At 43.0% G+C, this 14,643-nt stretch overlaps 1 protein-coding gene across 2 annotated transcripts in view; it reads left to right on the top strand.

Moving 5' to 3' along the window:
• Positions 1 to 6,807, top strand: part of LOC135551104 (lysosomal proton-coupled steroid conjugate and bile acid symporter SLC46A3-like) — a 33,388-nt gene extending 26,581 nt beyond the window's left edge. For both annotated transcript variants that reach the window (XM_064982524.1, XM_064982525.1), the window contains exon 5: positions 5,171 to 6,807. In XM_064982524.1, the coding sequence (XP_064838596.1) occupies positions 5,171 to 5,270 (100 nt within the window). In that variant the 3' untranslated portion in view covers positions 5,271 to 6,807. The remainder of the gene's footprint in view (positions 1 to 5,170) is intronic.
• Positions 6,808 to 14,643: the final 7,836 nt, after the last annotated feature.

Below are 14,643 nucleotides of genomic sequence, written 5' to 3'. Positions count from 1 at the left end.
ACTACTACTAATATACGACTACTACTACTACTAATATACGACTACTACTACTACTAATATATGACTACTACTAATATACGACTACTACTACTACTAATATATGACTACTACTACTAATATATAACTACTACTACTACTAATATACGACTACTACTACTACTAATATATGACTACTACTAATATACGTCTACTACTACTACTAATATATGATTACTACTACTACTAATATATGACTACTACTACTACTAATTTACTACTACTACTAATATACTACTACTAATATACGACTACTACTACTACTACTAATATATGACTACTACTAATATACGACTACTACTACTACTAATATATGACTACTACTAATATACGACTACTACTACTACTAATATACGACTACTACTACTACTAATATATGACTACTACTAATATACGACTACTACTACTACTAATATATGACTACTACTACTACTAATATATGACTACTACTACTAATAATATACTACTACTACTAATATATGACTACTACTAATATGACTACTACTAATATACGACTACTACTACTACTGATATATGACTACTACTAATATACGACTACTACTACTACTAATATATGACTACTACTAATATACGACTACTACTACTACTACTAATATATGACTACCACTAATATACGACTACTACTACTACTAATATATGACTACTACTACTACTAATATATGACTACTACTACTACTAATATACTACTACTACTAATATATGACTACTACTACTACTACTAATATATGACTACTACTACTACTAATATATGACTACTACTAATATACTACTACTACTACTAATATATGACTACTACTACTCTACGACTACTACTACTACTACTATACGACTACTACTACTACTAATATACTACTACTACTACTACTAATATGACTACTACTAATATACTACTACTACTAATATATGACTACTACTAATATACGACTACTACTACTACTAATATACTACTACTACTACTACTAATATACGACTACTACTACTACTAATATACTACTACTACTATACGACTACTACTACTACTAATATATGACTACTACTAATATACTACTACTACTACTACTACTAATATATGACTACTACTTATATATGACTACTACTACTACTAATATACTACTACTACTAATATACTACTACTACTAATATATGACTACTACTAATATACGACTACTACTACTACTAATATACTACTACTACTAATATACGACTACTACTACTACTAATATATGACTACTACTAATATACGACTTCTACTAATACTAATATACTACCACTACTAATATACGACTACTACTACTACTAATATATGACTACTACTAATATACGACTACTACTACTAATATATGACTACTACTAATATACGACTACTACTACTACTAATATATGACTACTACTAATATACGACTACTACTACTACTAATATATGACTACTACTACTACTAATATATGACTACTACCACTACTAATATACTACTACTACTAATATATGACTACTACTACTACTAATATATGACTACTACTAATATACTACTACTACTACTACTAATATATGACTACTACTACTATACGACTACTACTAATATACTACTACTACTATACGACTACTACTAATATACTACTACTACTATACGACTACTACTACTACTAATATACTACTACTACTACTACTACTAATATATGACTACTACTAATATATGACTACTACTAATATATGACTACTACTACTACTAATATACGACAACTACTACTACTAATATACGACAACTACTACTACTAATATACTACTACTACTACTACTAATATACTACTACTACTACTACTAATATACTACTACTACTATACGACTACTACTACTACTAATATACTACTACTACTACTACTAATATATGACTACTACTAATATACTACTACTACTACTACTACTAATATATGACTACTACTAATATATGACTACTACTACTACTAATATACTACTACTAGTACTACTAATATACTACTACTACTAATATACTACTACTACTACTACTAATATATGACTACTACTAATATACTACTACTACTAATATATTACTACTACTAATATACGACTACTACTACTACACTACTACTACTACTACTAATATATGACTACTACTAATATATGACTACTACTACTACTAATATATAACTACTACTACTACTAATATACGACTACTACTACTAATATACGACTACTACTACTACTAATATACTACTACTACTAATATACAACTACTACTACTACTAATATAATACTACTACTAATATACGACTACTACTACTAATATACTACTACTACTAATATACTACTAATAATAATAATAATATACTACTACTATACTACTACTACTACTACTACTACTAATATAATACTACTAATATAATACTACTACTACTAATAATAATAATATACTACTACTACTAATATACTACTACTAATATAATACTACTACTACTACTAATATACTACTACTAATATACTAATACTACTACTAATATACTAATAATAATAATAATATACTACTACTACTAATATACTACCTCTACTACTAATATACTACTACTGCTACTAATATACTACTACTAATATACGACTACTACTACTACTGCCACAATTTTTATTTATTTATTTCACCTTTATTTAACCAGGTAGGCAAGTTGAGAACAAGTTCTCATTTACAATTGCGACCTGGCCAAGATAAAGCAAAGCAGTTCGACACAAACAACGACACAGAGTTACACATGGAGTAAAACAAACATACAGTCAATAATACAGTATAAACAAGTCTATATACGATGTGAGCAAATGAGGTGAGATAAGGGAGGTAAAGGCAAAAAAAGGCCATGGTGGCGAAGTAAATACAATATAGCAAGTAAAACACTGGAATGGTAGATTTGCAATGGAAGAATGTGCAAAGTAGAAATAAAAATAATGGGGTGCAAAGGAGCTAAATAAATAAATAAATAAAATACAATAGGGATAGAGGTAGTTGTTTGGGCTAAAATATAGGTGGGCTATGTACAGGTGCAGTAATCTGTGAGCTGCTCTGACAGTTGGTGCTTAAAGCTAGTGAGGGAGATAAATGTTTCCAGTTTCAGTGCTTTTTGTAGTTCGTTCCAGTCATTGGCAGCAGAGAACTGGAAGGAGAGGCGGCAATGGGAGCCTGTGGAGCAGTTGCCCGGGGGGGGGTGTTTAAGTGCTTTGCTCAAGTGCGCAACGGTAGGCAACGTCCTCTAGGATTTGATACCAGCAACCCTACTGTTGCCAGCTCACTTCCCGACAGATTTTTCCTCATCAGACCCAAGATTTTAAAGTGGCATCCCAGCAGTTGCTGGCTCACCTCTCTAACAACTAGGCTACCTTCTGCCCCATGATGTTACTCAGCCAACCACATGAATACACACTCAGTGACTCCTGTCAGCTTTACTTTCCTTATCAAGCTGTTGTTGTGAATCTGGTTGGTAGTTCTTTGTAGGCGTTTCATTGGATCAGTGTTATGATACTGTTGGTCTGGGTACGGTTGTGTCGAGATGGAGTAGGCCTACAGCGCCATCTAGTGGTCGAGTCAGGGACAACAGTTGACAACTGTAGCATTATAGCTAAGCCTAACCCTTTTCATAACCTTAACCTCGCTCTCATGAGCTGCCAATGCTGGCTCTCCCATCCTGCCGCGCTGGCTCTCCCATCCTGCTGGCTCTCCCATCCTGCTGGCTCTCCCATCCTGCCGCGCTGGCTCTCCCATCCTGCCGCGCTGGCTCTCCCATCCTGCTGGCTCTCCCATCCTGCTGGCTCTCCCATCCTGCTGGCTCTCCCATCCTGCCGCGCTGGCTCTCCCATCCTGCTGGCTCTCCCATCCTGCCGCGCTGGCTCTCCCATCCTGCTGGCTCTCCCATCCTGCTGGCTCTCCCATCCTGCTGGCTCTCCCATCCTGCCGCGCTGGCTCTCCCATCCTGCCGCGCTGGCTCTCCCATCCTGCTGGCTCTCCCATCCTGCTGGCTCTCCCATCCTGCTGGCTCTCCCATCCTGCCGCGCTGGCTCTCCCATCCTGCTGGCTCTCCCATCCTGCCGCGCTGGCTCTCCCATCCTGCTGGCTCTCCCATCCTGCTGGCTCTCCCATCCTGCTGGCTCTCCCATCCTGCCGCGTAAACAAACCAACAGGCTCTCTGGCTGTCTGGAACCACTACTGACTCACCTTGTGGGCGTCTCTATAACTTTTAAGAGGCTTCCCCTCCTTGTCTCCTTTCTTTCATCTGCACTGAATTAAAAGCCCCGGAAAGATGAAAACTACAAACTGTATTCCACAGGGAATCTGCCGTTCACCTGTCCTCTTCTATTATGTCAGACTCTGTGCAGGTCAAAGGCTGTAGTGAGAGACTGGAGGCAGGTTCTTTGGACTCCCTGTCTCTCTCTCAATTTCTGTCAATCTCAATTCAATTCAAGGGCTTTATTGGCATGGGAAACGTGTTAACATTGCCAAAGCAAGTAAGGTAGATAATATATAAAGTGAAATTAACAGTAGACATCACACATACAGAAGTTTCAAAACAATAAAGACATTACAAATGTCATATTATATATATATATACAGTGTTTTTACAATGTACAAATGGTAAAGGACACAAGATAAAATAAATAGATATGGGTTGTATTTACAATGGTGTGTGTTCTTTACTGGTTGCCCTTTTCTCGTGGCAACAGATCACAAATCTTGCTGCTCTGATGACACACTGTGGAATTTCACCCAGTAGATATGGGAGTTTTTCAAAATTGGATTTGTTTTCGAATTCTTTGTGGATCTGTGTCTCTCTCCGTCTCGCTCTCTCTCCCTGTCTCTCTCTGTCTCTCCCTGTCTCTCTCTGTCTCTCTCCCTTTCTCTCTCTCAATCTCTCCATCTCGCTCTCTCTCCCTGTCTCTCTCTCAATCTCTGTCAAACTCTCCATCTCGCTCTCTCTCTCTCTCTCTCTCCACATATTTCCCTGTCACTCTCTCATTCTCTCTCTGTCTCCCTCTCGCTCTCTGTCAATCTCACCGTCTCGCTCTCTCCCTGTCTCTTTCCCTCTCTCTGGCTCCTTGTCTTGCTCTTTCTGTGACATACAGGATTGTGGGGCTGCTGGGGGTGGATGAAAGTAAGGAGGCAGAGGTCCTCATCCCAGAAGAAGAAGGCCTGGCCGGAGACGATGACCCTCTCCTCACCTGAGGCTGGCGAGGCAAGACTAGAAACCTTGGCCTGGTGCTCTTTGATTTGTTCTCTTCCTCTTCTCTTTTCTCTCTCTCACTCTGTGGGGGTCTGTTCTGGCGCCTACTGTAAATCTATACTTAATCTGTGTTTTGGAAAATTTGCCCATGGTGGCATATGGTTGGACAAGCAGAGCTGGACTCTTAAACCAATCAGCAGTCTAGGAATCTAAGAGATCGATTACCTCAGTTTGAATTGTTCTGATATAAAGTCAGATTTTAATTTCAGGGTAAATAATGAACGGATGTTTCTAGAGGGCTTCAGTAACATAATATCAGAGCTCCTTCAATCTGGTCACATATATATTATTCATACACACGTTATATTTCTGCCATACGTAATAATAACCTATGTCTATGATAAATGCAGTCATTCCAAAGCATCTTTTTATGTACACGGTGCCAGGTAGCGGTTGGAACAGCAACCAAAAGGTCCTTGGTTCAAATCATCGAGCCGACAAGGTGGAAAAATCTGTCGAATGTGCCCTTGAGGTGCTCTGAATAAGAGAGTCTGCTAAGTGAACTTTTGTTTGTTGGGTGTCGGAATCACAGGTGTGTCGGAATCACAGGTGTGTCGGAATCACAGGTGTGTCGGAATCACAGGTGTGTCGGAATCACAGGTGTGTCGGAATCACAGGTGTGTCGGAATCACAGGTGTGTCGGAATCACAGGTGTGTCGGAATCACAGGTCCGTCGGAATCACAGGTGTGTCGGAATCACAGGTGTGTCGGAATCACAGGTGTGGCTTTTGGTTTGATTTCCCGTAGCCTCTTTTCCCAGCATCAATTTCTCTGTAAAGTAAAGGCCGCGTTTTAAACACACAGCCCAATTCTTCTGATCTCTCACGGTGGAATAATTAGTCGCTGTTATGACGTTGTACATGATTCAATTATTCACTTTGTTGCAAAAAAAAAGGGAAATAACCAAATTGATTTTCCAAAATGTTTTAATAAGTAGCTAGATGACTAGAAGTCTCTGAAGTGAAATGAATATTGGCTATATGTCAAACAGAGCGACCGTAATAGCAGACAGCGGTAATCTACCTAATTCACAGGTAGGTTCTGACTGTATACCATGTTCTACTTACCTGTTTTTATTACTGATCTGTTTGTGTTTGTTCGTTTACATGACAAGGCTCAAACTGTCAACTGACCCTAGACCAGTTTGGGCTCTTGCTGTCGTTGTCATGATGTCAGAAACAGATCTAGGATCAGGATAAAAAACTTTGTTGGTTGATATTTCAACTACACTGTTACAGTAGGTTACCTCCACTTAATGACTGATTAACAGCAACAATCAATAACTCAGAACTGATCATGTAAAAACCAGCAGAGGCAAATGGATGTGAAGGACAGTATTGGAAAATACAACTTTAGGGAGAAATGTTTTAAAAAGTGGTATTTTGAAACCATTGGATGTGTGCTGTTATTTTTACAATGATTTATGACTGCCACAAATGTTTGTGTAATTGTGTAAAATAAAATTTAAAAAATGTATTGGTATAAAATGTGTGACGGGAATTTATGAAACTCTTTTTCATATGTTTTCTGACAACCAAACATTAAAGTGGCTGGATTGCATTATTTACCGTGATTGGTTTCTAGAAAAGCCAAACCCGGGTGTAATACCTACAGTGGCCACCAGGTCACTGTTGGATTAGGATATAACATTTACATTTACATTTAAGTCATTTAGCAGACGCTCTTATCCAGAGCGACTTACAAATTGGTGAATTCACCTTCTGACATCCAGTGGAACAGCCACTTTACAATAGTGCATCTAAATCATTAAGGGGGGTGGTGAGAAGGATTACTTATAACACCCACCAGATGTATAAAACCCCTAGAAAGCTGATGTTATACATTGGTCATTGAGAGGCTTTGAAGCCACCGGCCATATTGGCATTCCCCTGTCGGAGCAGTCCTCCATATCAATGAATGAAATTCAGCAGTATTTCAAATTAATGTTTCAAGGACCAAATTCCATGTATTTTTGTTGTTGTCGTGGGGACCGTAACATTGGTAATCCAAAAAATATATACTTCAAGGGGAAAAAAAATATAAAATATTTTTAGATCACGTATTATAATTTAAAAGGATGCTGCACAGTATTGTCTTTTATCGATGGCACTTCCCTCATCAACTCGTCCCTGACCACTGACTGCATCCCCTCTGACTTCAAATTGGCCAAATCCCCTCTTCAAGAAACCAACACTTGACACATCTGATGTCTTTTCTTTCCAAAACCCTTGTGCTGTTTCTGATCAACTCTGTCAGAATGATCTTCTGGACCCTAACCAATCAGGCTTCAAGACTGGTCACTCAACCGAGACTGCTCTTCTCTGTGTCATAGAGGCTCTCCACACTGCCAAAGCTGACTGTCTCCTCTGTTCTCATCCTCCTAGATCCATCTGTTGCCTTTGATACAGTGAACCATCAGATCCTCCTCTCCCCCCTCTCAGGGCTGGGCGTCTCAGGCTCTATCAGGTCCTCCTCTCCACCCTCTCAGGGCTGGGTGTCTCAGGCTCTATCAGGTCCTCCTCTCCACCCTCTCAGGGCTGGGTGTCTCAGGCTCTATCAGGTCCTCCTCTCCACCCTCTCAGGGCTGGGTGTCTCAGGCTCCATCAGATCCTTCTCTCCACCCTCTCAGGGCTGGGTGTCTCAGGCTCTATCAGACCCTCCTCTCCCCCCTCTCAGGGCTGGGTGTCTCAGGCTCTATCAGGTCCTCCTCTCAGGGCTGGGTGTCTCAGGCTCTATCAGGTCCTCCTCTCCACCCTCTCAGGGCTGGGAGTCTCAGGCTCTATCAGATCCTCCTCTCCACCCTCTCAGGGCTGGGTGTCTCAGGCTCTATCAGGTCCTCCTCTCCACCCTCTCAGGGCTGGGTGTCTCAGGCTCTATCAGATCCTCCTCTCCACCCTCTCAGGGCTGGGTGTCTCAGGCTCTGCCTCCTCTCCACCCTCTCAGGGCTGGGTGTCTCAGGCTCTATCAGGTCCTCCTCTCCACCCTCTCAGGGCTGGGTGTCTCAGGCTCTATCAGGTCCTCCTCTCCACCCTCTCAGGGCTGGGCGTCTCAGGCTCTATCAGACCCTCCTCTCCACCCTCTCAGGGCTGGGCGTCTCAGGCTCTATCAGATCCTCCTCTCCACCCTCTCAGGGCTGGGTGTCTCAGGCTCTATCAGGTCCTCCTCTCCACCCTCTCAGGGCTGGGTGTCTCAGGCTCCATCAGATCCTTCTCTCCACCCTCTCAGGGCTGGGTGTCTCAGGCTCTATCAGACCCTCCTCTCCCCCCTCTCAGGGCTGGGTGTCTCAGGCTCTATCAGGTCCTCCTCTCAGGGCTGGGTGTCTCAGGCTCTATCAGGTCCTCCTCTCCACCCTCTCAGGGCTGGGAGTCTCAGGCTCTATCAGATCCTCCTCTCCACCCTCTCAGGGCTGGGTGTCTCAGGCTCTATCAGACCCTCCTCTCCCCCCTCTCAGGGCTGGGAGTCTCAGGCTCTATCAGATCCTCCTCTCCACCCTCTCAGGGCTGGGTGTCTCAGGCTCTATCAGGTCCTCCTCTCCACCCTCTCAGGGCTGGGTGTCTCAGGCTCTATCAGATCCTCCTCTCCACCCTCTCAGGGCTGGGCGTCTCAGGCTCTATCAGATCCTCCTCTCAGGGCTGGGCGTCTCAGGCTCTATCAGATCCTCCTCTCCACCCTCTCAGGGCTGGGTGCCTCAGGCTCTATCAGATCCTCCTCTCAGGGCTGGGCGTCTCAGGCTCTATCAGATCCTCCTCTCCACCCTCTCAGGGCTGGGTGTCTCAGGCTCTATCAGATCCTCCTCTCCACCCTCTCAGGGCTGGGTGTCTCAGGCTCTGCCTCCTCTCCACCCTCTCAGGGCTGGGCGTCTCAGGCTCTATCAGGTCCTCCTCTCCACCCTCTCAGGGCTGGGCGTCTCAGGCTCTATCAGGTCCTCCTCTCCACCCTCTCAGGGCTGGGTGTCTCAGGCTCTATCAGATCCTCCTCTCCACCCTCTCAGGGCTGGGTGTCTCAGGCTCTATCAGATCCTCCTCTCCACCCTCTCAGGGCTGGGTGTCTCAGGCTCTGCCTCCTCTCCACCCTCTCAGGGCTGGGCGTCTCAGGCTCTATCAGGTCCTCCTCTCCACCCTCTCAGGGCTGGGCGTCTCAGGCTCTATCAGATCCTTCTCTCCACCCTCTCAGGGCTGGGTGTCTCAGGCTCTATCAGATCCTCCTCTCCACCCTCTCAGGGCTGGGTGTCTCAGGCTCTGCCTCCTCTCCACCCTCTCAGGGCTGGGCGTCTCAGGCTCTATCAGGTCCTCCTCTCCACCCTCTCAGGGCTGGGCGTCTCAGGCTCTATCAGGTCCTCCTCTCCACCCTCTCAGGGCTGGGTGTCTCAGGCTCTATCAGATCCTCCTCTCCACCCTCTCAGGGCTGGGTGTCTCAGGCTCTGCCTCCTCTCCACCCTCTCAGGGCTGGGCGTCTCAGGCTCTATCAGATCCTCCTCTCCACCCTCTCAGGGCTGGGTGTCTCAGGCTCTATCAGATCCTCCTCTCAGGGCTGGGCGTCTCAGGCTCTATCAGATCCTCCTCTCCACCCTCTCAGGGCTGGGTGTCTCAGGCTCTATCAGATCCTCCTCTCCACCCTCTCAGGGCTGGGTGTCTCAGGCTCTGCCTCCTCTCCACCCTCTCAGGGCTGGGCGTCTCAGGCTCTATCAGGTCCTCCTCTCCACCCTCTCAGGGCTGGGCGTCTCAGGCTCTATCAGATCCTTCTCTCCACCCTCTCAGGGCTGGGAGTCTCAGGCTCTATCAGATCCTCCTCTCCCCCCTCTCAGGGCTGGGTGTCTCAGGCTCTATTAGATCCTCCTTAAATTTTAGGCAAAAAGGAAAACTTGGTTCCATCGCTCATTGAATCAGATGGCTCATTTAATCAGATGGCTCATTCATCACAAAACCCACTGATATTGGCAACTACTTTTAAAAAATTGAAGATTAGCAAATTGAGGCATGACATGCCAGCAACAAACGCTGACACTACACATCCAAGTATAACTGATTAAAATGATAAAAGACGAGCATTGTAATTTTGAATTTTGTGAAGTGAGTGTGGAAGAGGTGAAAAAATGATGTCTATCAACAATGGCAAGCCACTGGTCTGACAACCTGGATGGAAAAGGACTGAGGATAATAGAGGATGGTATGACCACTCCTATTTGTCATATTTTCAATCCAAGCCGACTAGAAAGTGTGTTGCCTGGAGGGAAGCTAAAGTCATTCCCCAACCTAAGAATAGTAAAGCCTCCCTTTACTGGCTCGAGAGGCTGACCCTTTGTAAACTTTTGGAAGAGATTGTGTTTGACCGGATACAATGCTGTTTTACTGTAAACAAATTGACAACAGCCTATAGCTTATAGGAAAGGACATTCAACAAGCACAGCAGTTACACAATTTACAAATTATTTTAATGGAGATCCATAATAAACCCCAGGAAGAGTAGCTGCTGCCTTGACAGGAACTAATGGGGATCCATAATAAACCCCAGGAAGAGTAGCTACTGCCTTGGCAGGAACTAACGGGGGTCCATAATAAACCCCAGGAAGAGTAGCTACTGCCTTGGCAGGAACTAATGGGGATCCATAATAAACCCCAGGAAGAGTAGCTGCTGCCTTGGCAGGAACTAACGGGGGTCCATAATAAACCCCAGGAAGAGTAGCTACTGCCTTGGCAGGAACTAATGGGGATCCATAATAAACCCCAGGAAGAGTAGCTGCTGCCTTGGCAGGAACTAACGGGGGTCCATAATAAACCCCAGGAAGAGTAGCTACTGCCTTGGCAGGAACTAATGGGGATCCATAATAAACCCCAGGAAGAGTAGCTGCTGCCTTGACAGGAACTAATGGGGATCCATAATAAACCCCAGGAAGAGTAGCTGCTGCCTTGGCAGTGGATAGGGTTTACCTGACAAACTAAGCTGAATTATTTTACATTAGCAATCAGGATTAAGTGCCTTGCTCAATATTGTTCACCTAGTCGGCTCTGATATTCAAACCAGCAACCTTTTGGTTACTGGTCAAATGCTCTTAACCGCTAGTCTACCTGCCACCCCATTTACATTCTTGAAATCATCGGTTAGGTACTCAGATCCAGACTCGTTCTGTAGCTTTTGGCCGGAACAAGGTGTTTGGGTAGCCAGGCAAAAATAAGGTTTGAGTATTGGATAAACGTTATTCCTCTGTCTCCACCCACTGTGTCATATCCTGGGCCACAATCTCTCTATTATAAACTTATTTGGATTTTATTCAACATTGTTTTGTTTTTTTATAATTCCAGAGTTTATAAATACAGCATTACATTCACAGAAAGCAAAACAAACAAAGTCTCCATTGTGTCCCTCCTGGGCTCCTGGTGACAATCAGCCAGTCAGATAGCATTCTATTGGTCCAGGTGCTAGAGTCTTTTGTTGCCATTCCTTTCCTGCTTTTCCTGCGTTAACCCCACCCTCCCTGCCAGTTCCTAACCACGGCATTCATTCTCACTCCGGCTTTTGTCTTACTCGGACGTTAAGACACAGTTCCCAAGCTTCGAATCCGCCTCTTCCTCCTCTGGCTGTTGCCCTTTGATGCTGGCCTCTCTCCCCCTTCTCTCTCCCATCTCCCATCTCCCCCCTCCTCCTTGTCTCCCCTTCCCTCCTTTGTCCCCCTCCCTACTAGCCCATACTCCCCTACTCTCTACACTGTAAAGCCAAGTGTTTATGATCTGAACAGATAGCTAAACACTTTTCTGGAACACTTTTTAAACTCTTCAAGGAATTTAGAAGTTCAACAAAAACATGTCACAGTGTTTAAATCGTAACAGCAGTGTTTAAATTATAATGACAGGGTTTAAATCATAACAACAGGGTTTAAATCATAACAGCAATGTTTAAATCATAACAGGGTTTAAATCTTAACAGCAGGGTTTAAATCATAACAGCAGGGTTCAAATCATAACAGCAGGGTTTAAATCGTAACAGCAGGGTTCAAATCATAACAGCAGGGTTTAAATTGTAACAGCAGTGTTTAAATCATAACAGCAGTGTTTAAATCATAACAACAGGGTTTAAATCATAACAACAGTGTTTAAATCATGACAGGGTTTAAATCTTAACAACAGTGTTTAAACCATAACAGCAGTGTTTAAATCGTAACAGCAGTGTTTAAATCATAACAGCAGTGTTTAAATCATAACAACAGGGTTTAAATCATAACAACAGTGTTTAAATCATGACAGCAGTGTTTAAATCATAACAACAGTGTTTAAATCATGACAGGGTTTAAATCTTAACAACAGTGTTTAAACCATAACAGCAGTGTTTAAATCGTAACAGCAGTGTTTAAATCATAACAGCAGTGTTTAAATCATAACAACAGGGTTTAAATCATAACAACAGTGTTTAAATCATGACAGCAGTGTTTAAATCATAACAACAGAGTTTAAATCATAACAGCAGTGTTTAAATCGTAACAGCAGTGTTTAAATCGTAACAGCAGTGTTTAAATCGTAACAGCAGTGTTTAAATCATAACAGGGTTTAAATCTTAACAACAGTGTTTAAATTGTAACAGCAGTGTTTCAATCATAACAACAATGTTCACATAGTCCAACAATGTTCACATGCACCCCCCTATCCACATCGAAGGGACAGCGGCGGAGAAGGTGGAAAGTTTCCTTGGCGTACACATCACAGACAAACTGAATTGGTCCACCCACACAGACAGCATCGTGAAGAAGGCGCAGCAGCGCCTCTTCAACCTCAGGAGGGTGAAGAAATTCGGCTTGTCACTAAAAGCACTCACAAACTTCTACAGATGCACAATCGAGAGCATCCTGGCGGGCTGTATCACCGCCTGGTACGGCAACTGCTCCGCCCACAACCGTAAGGCTCTCCAGAGGGTAGTGAGGTCCGCACAACGCATCACCGGGGGCAAACTACCTGCCCTCCAGGACACCTACACCACCCGATGTTACAGGAAGGCCAAAAAGATAATCAAGGACATCAACCACCCGAGCCACTGCCTGTTCACCCCGCTATCATCCAGAAGGCGAGGTCAGTACAGGTGCATCAAGGCTGGGACCGAGAGACTGAAAAAACAGCTTCTATCTCAAGGCCATCAGACTGCTAAACAGAAATCACTAACTCAGAGAGTCTGCTGCCAACACACTGACTCAACTCCAGCCACTTTAATAATGGGAATTGATGTAAAATATATCACTAGCCACTTTAAACAATGCTACTTACATATAATGTTTACATACCCTACATTATTCATCTCATATGCATATACTGTATTTTATACCATCTATTGTATCTTGCCTATTTTTTATTTATTTTATACCTTTATTTAACTAGGCAAGTCAGTTAAGAACAAATTGTTATGTACATATTCTCATTCACCCCTTTAGATGTATGTGTAGTAGGTAGTTGTTGGGGAATTGTTAGATTACTTGTTACTGCACGGTCTGAACTAGAAGCACAAGCATTTCACTACACTCACATTAACATCTGCTAACCATGTGACTGTGACCAATAACATCTGCTAACCATGTCTATGTGACCAATAACATTTGATTTGATTTGAACAGGGTTCAGCTCATAACAACAGATTGTAAACCCCAGAACATGTTTAACCCTTTTTTTAAACACGTGAACACGTTTAGTCAGCACAAGGCGTTTAGGTTTCAAACACTGAACATTGGGCGTTTTGTTTTGACACTGTAGGGTGCAAAGCTGTATTTGCAAATTTCCCAGAATGCATTTCTATTGAATGTGAGAGATGCCCGTCCGTCCATTACTGTATTTTTTAGTGACAGAGACACGGTTGTTGCATTCAATGACTTCTATTCCTGAAGCCTACTGGGAAATATAATAATTTGGGCCCCTGCCATGTTTTCACTCTGAGAGTTAACATAAATTAAATCAACACAGTCGAGCAACAACAACAACATCAGGCGATTGAAAAGATTTCCTGAATCAAATGTCCTGTTCAGTTGAAATATAGGTAAGGTGACAGGTGTTCTCCTGGTTGGAAACTGGCATATAGATGTTCTCCTGGTTGGAAACTGGCATATAGATGTTCTCCTGGTTGGAAACTGGCATATAGATGTTCTCCTGGTTGGAAACTGACATATAGATGTTCTCCTGGTTGGAAACTGGCATATAGATGTTCTCCTGGTTGGAAACTGGCATATAGATGTTCTCCTGGTTGGAAACTGGCATATAGATGTTCTCCTGGTTGGAAACTGACATATAGATGTTCTCCTGGTTGGAAACTGGCATATAGATGTTCTCCTGGTTGGAAACTGACATA

Source organism: Oncorhynchus masou, chromosome 12 (genome assembly GCF_036934945.1).
Source record: "Oncorhynchus masou masou isolate Uvic2021 chromosome 12, UVic_Omas_1.1, whole genome shotgun sequence".
NCBI lineage: Eukaryota > Metazoa > Chordata > Actinopteri > Salmoniformes > Salmonidae > Oncorhynchus > Oncorhynchus masou.
This window is presented reverse-complemented; position numbering and strand designations above follow the sequence as displayed.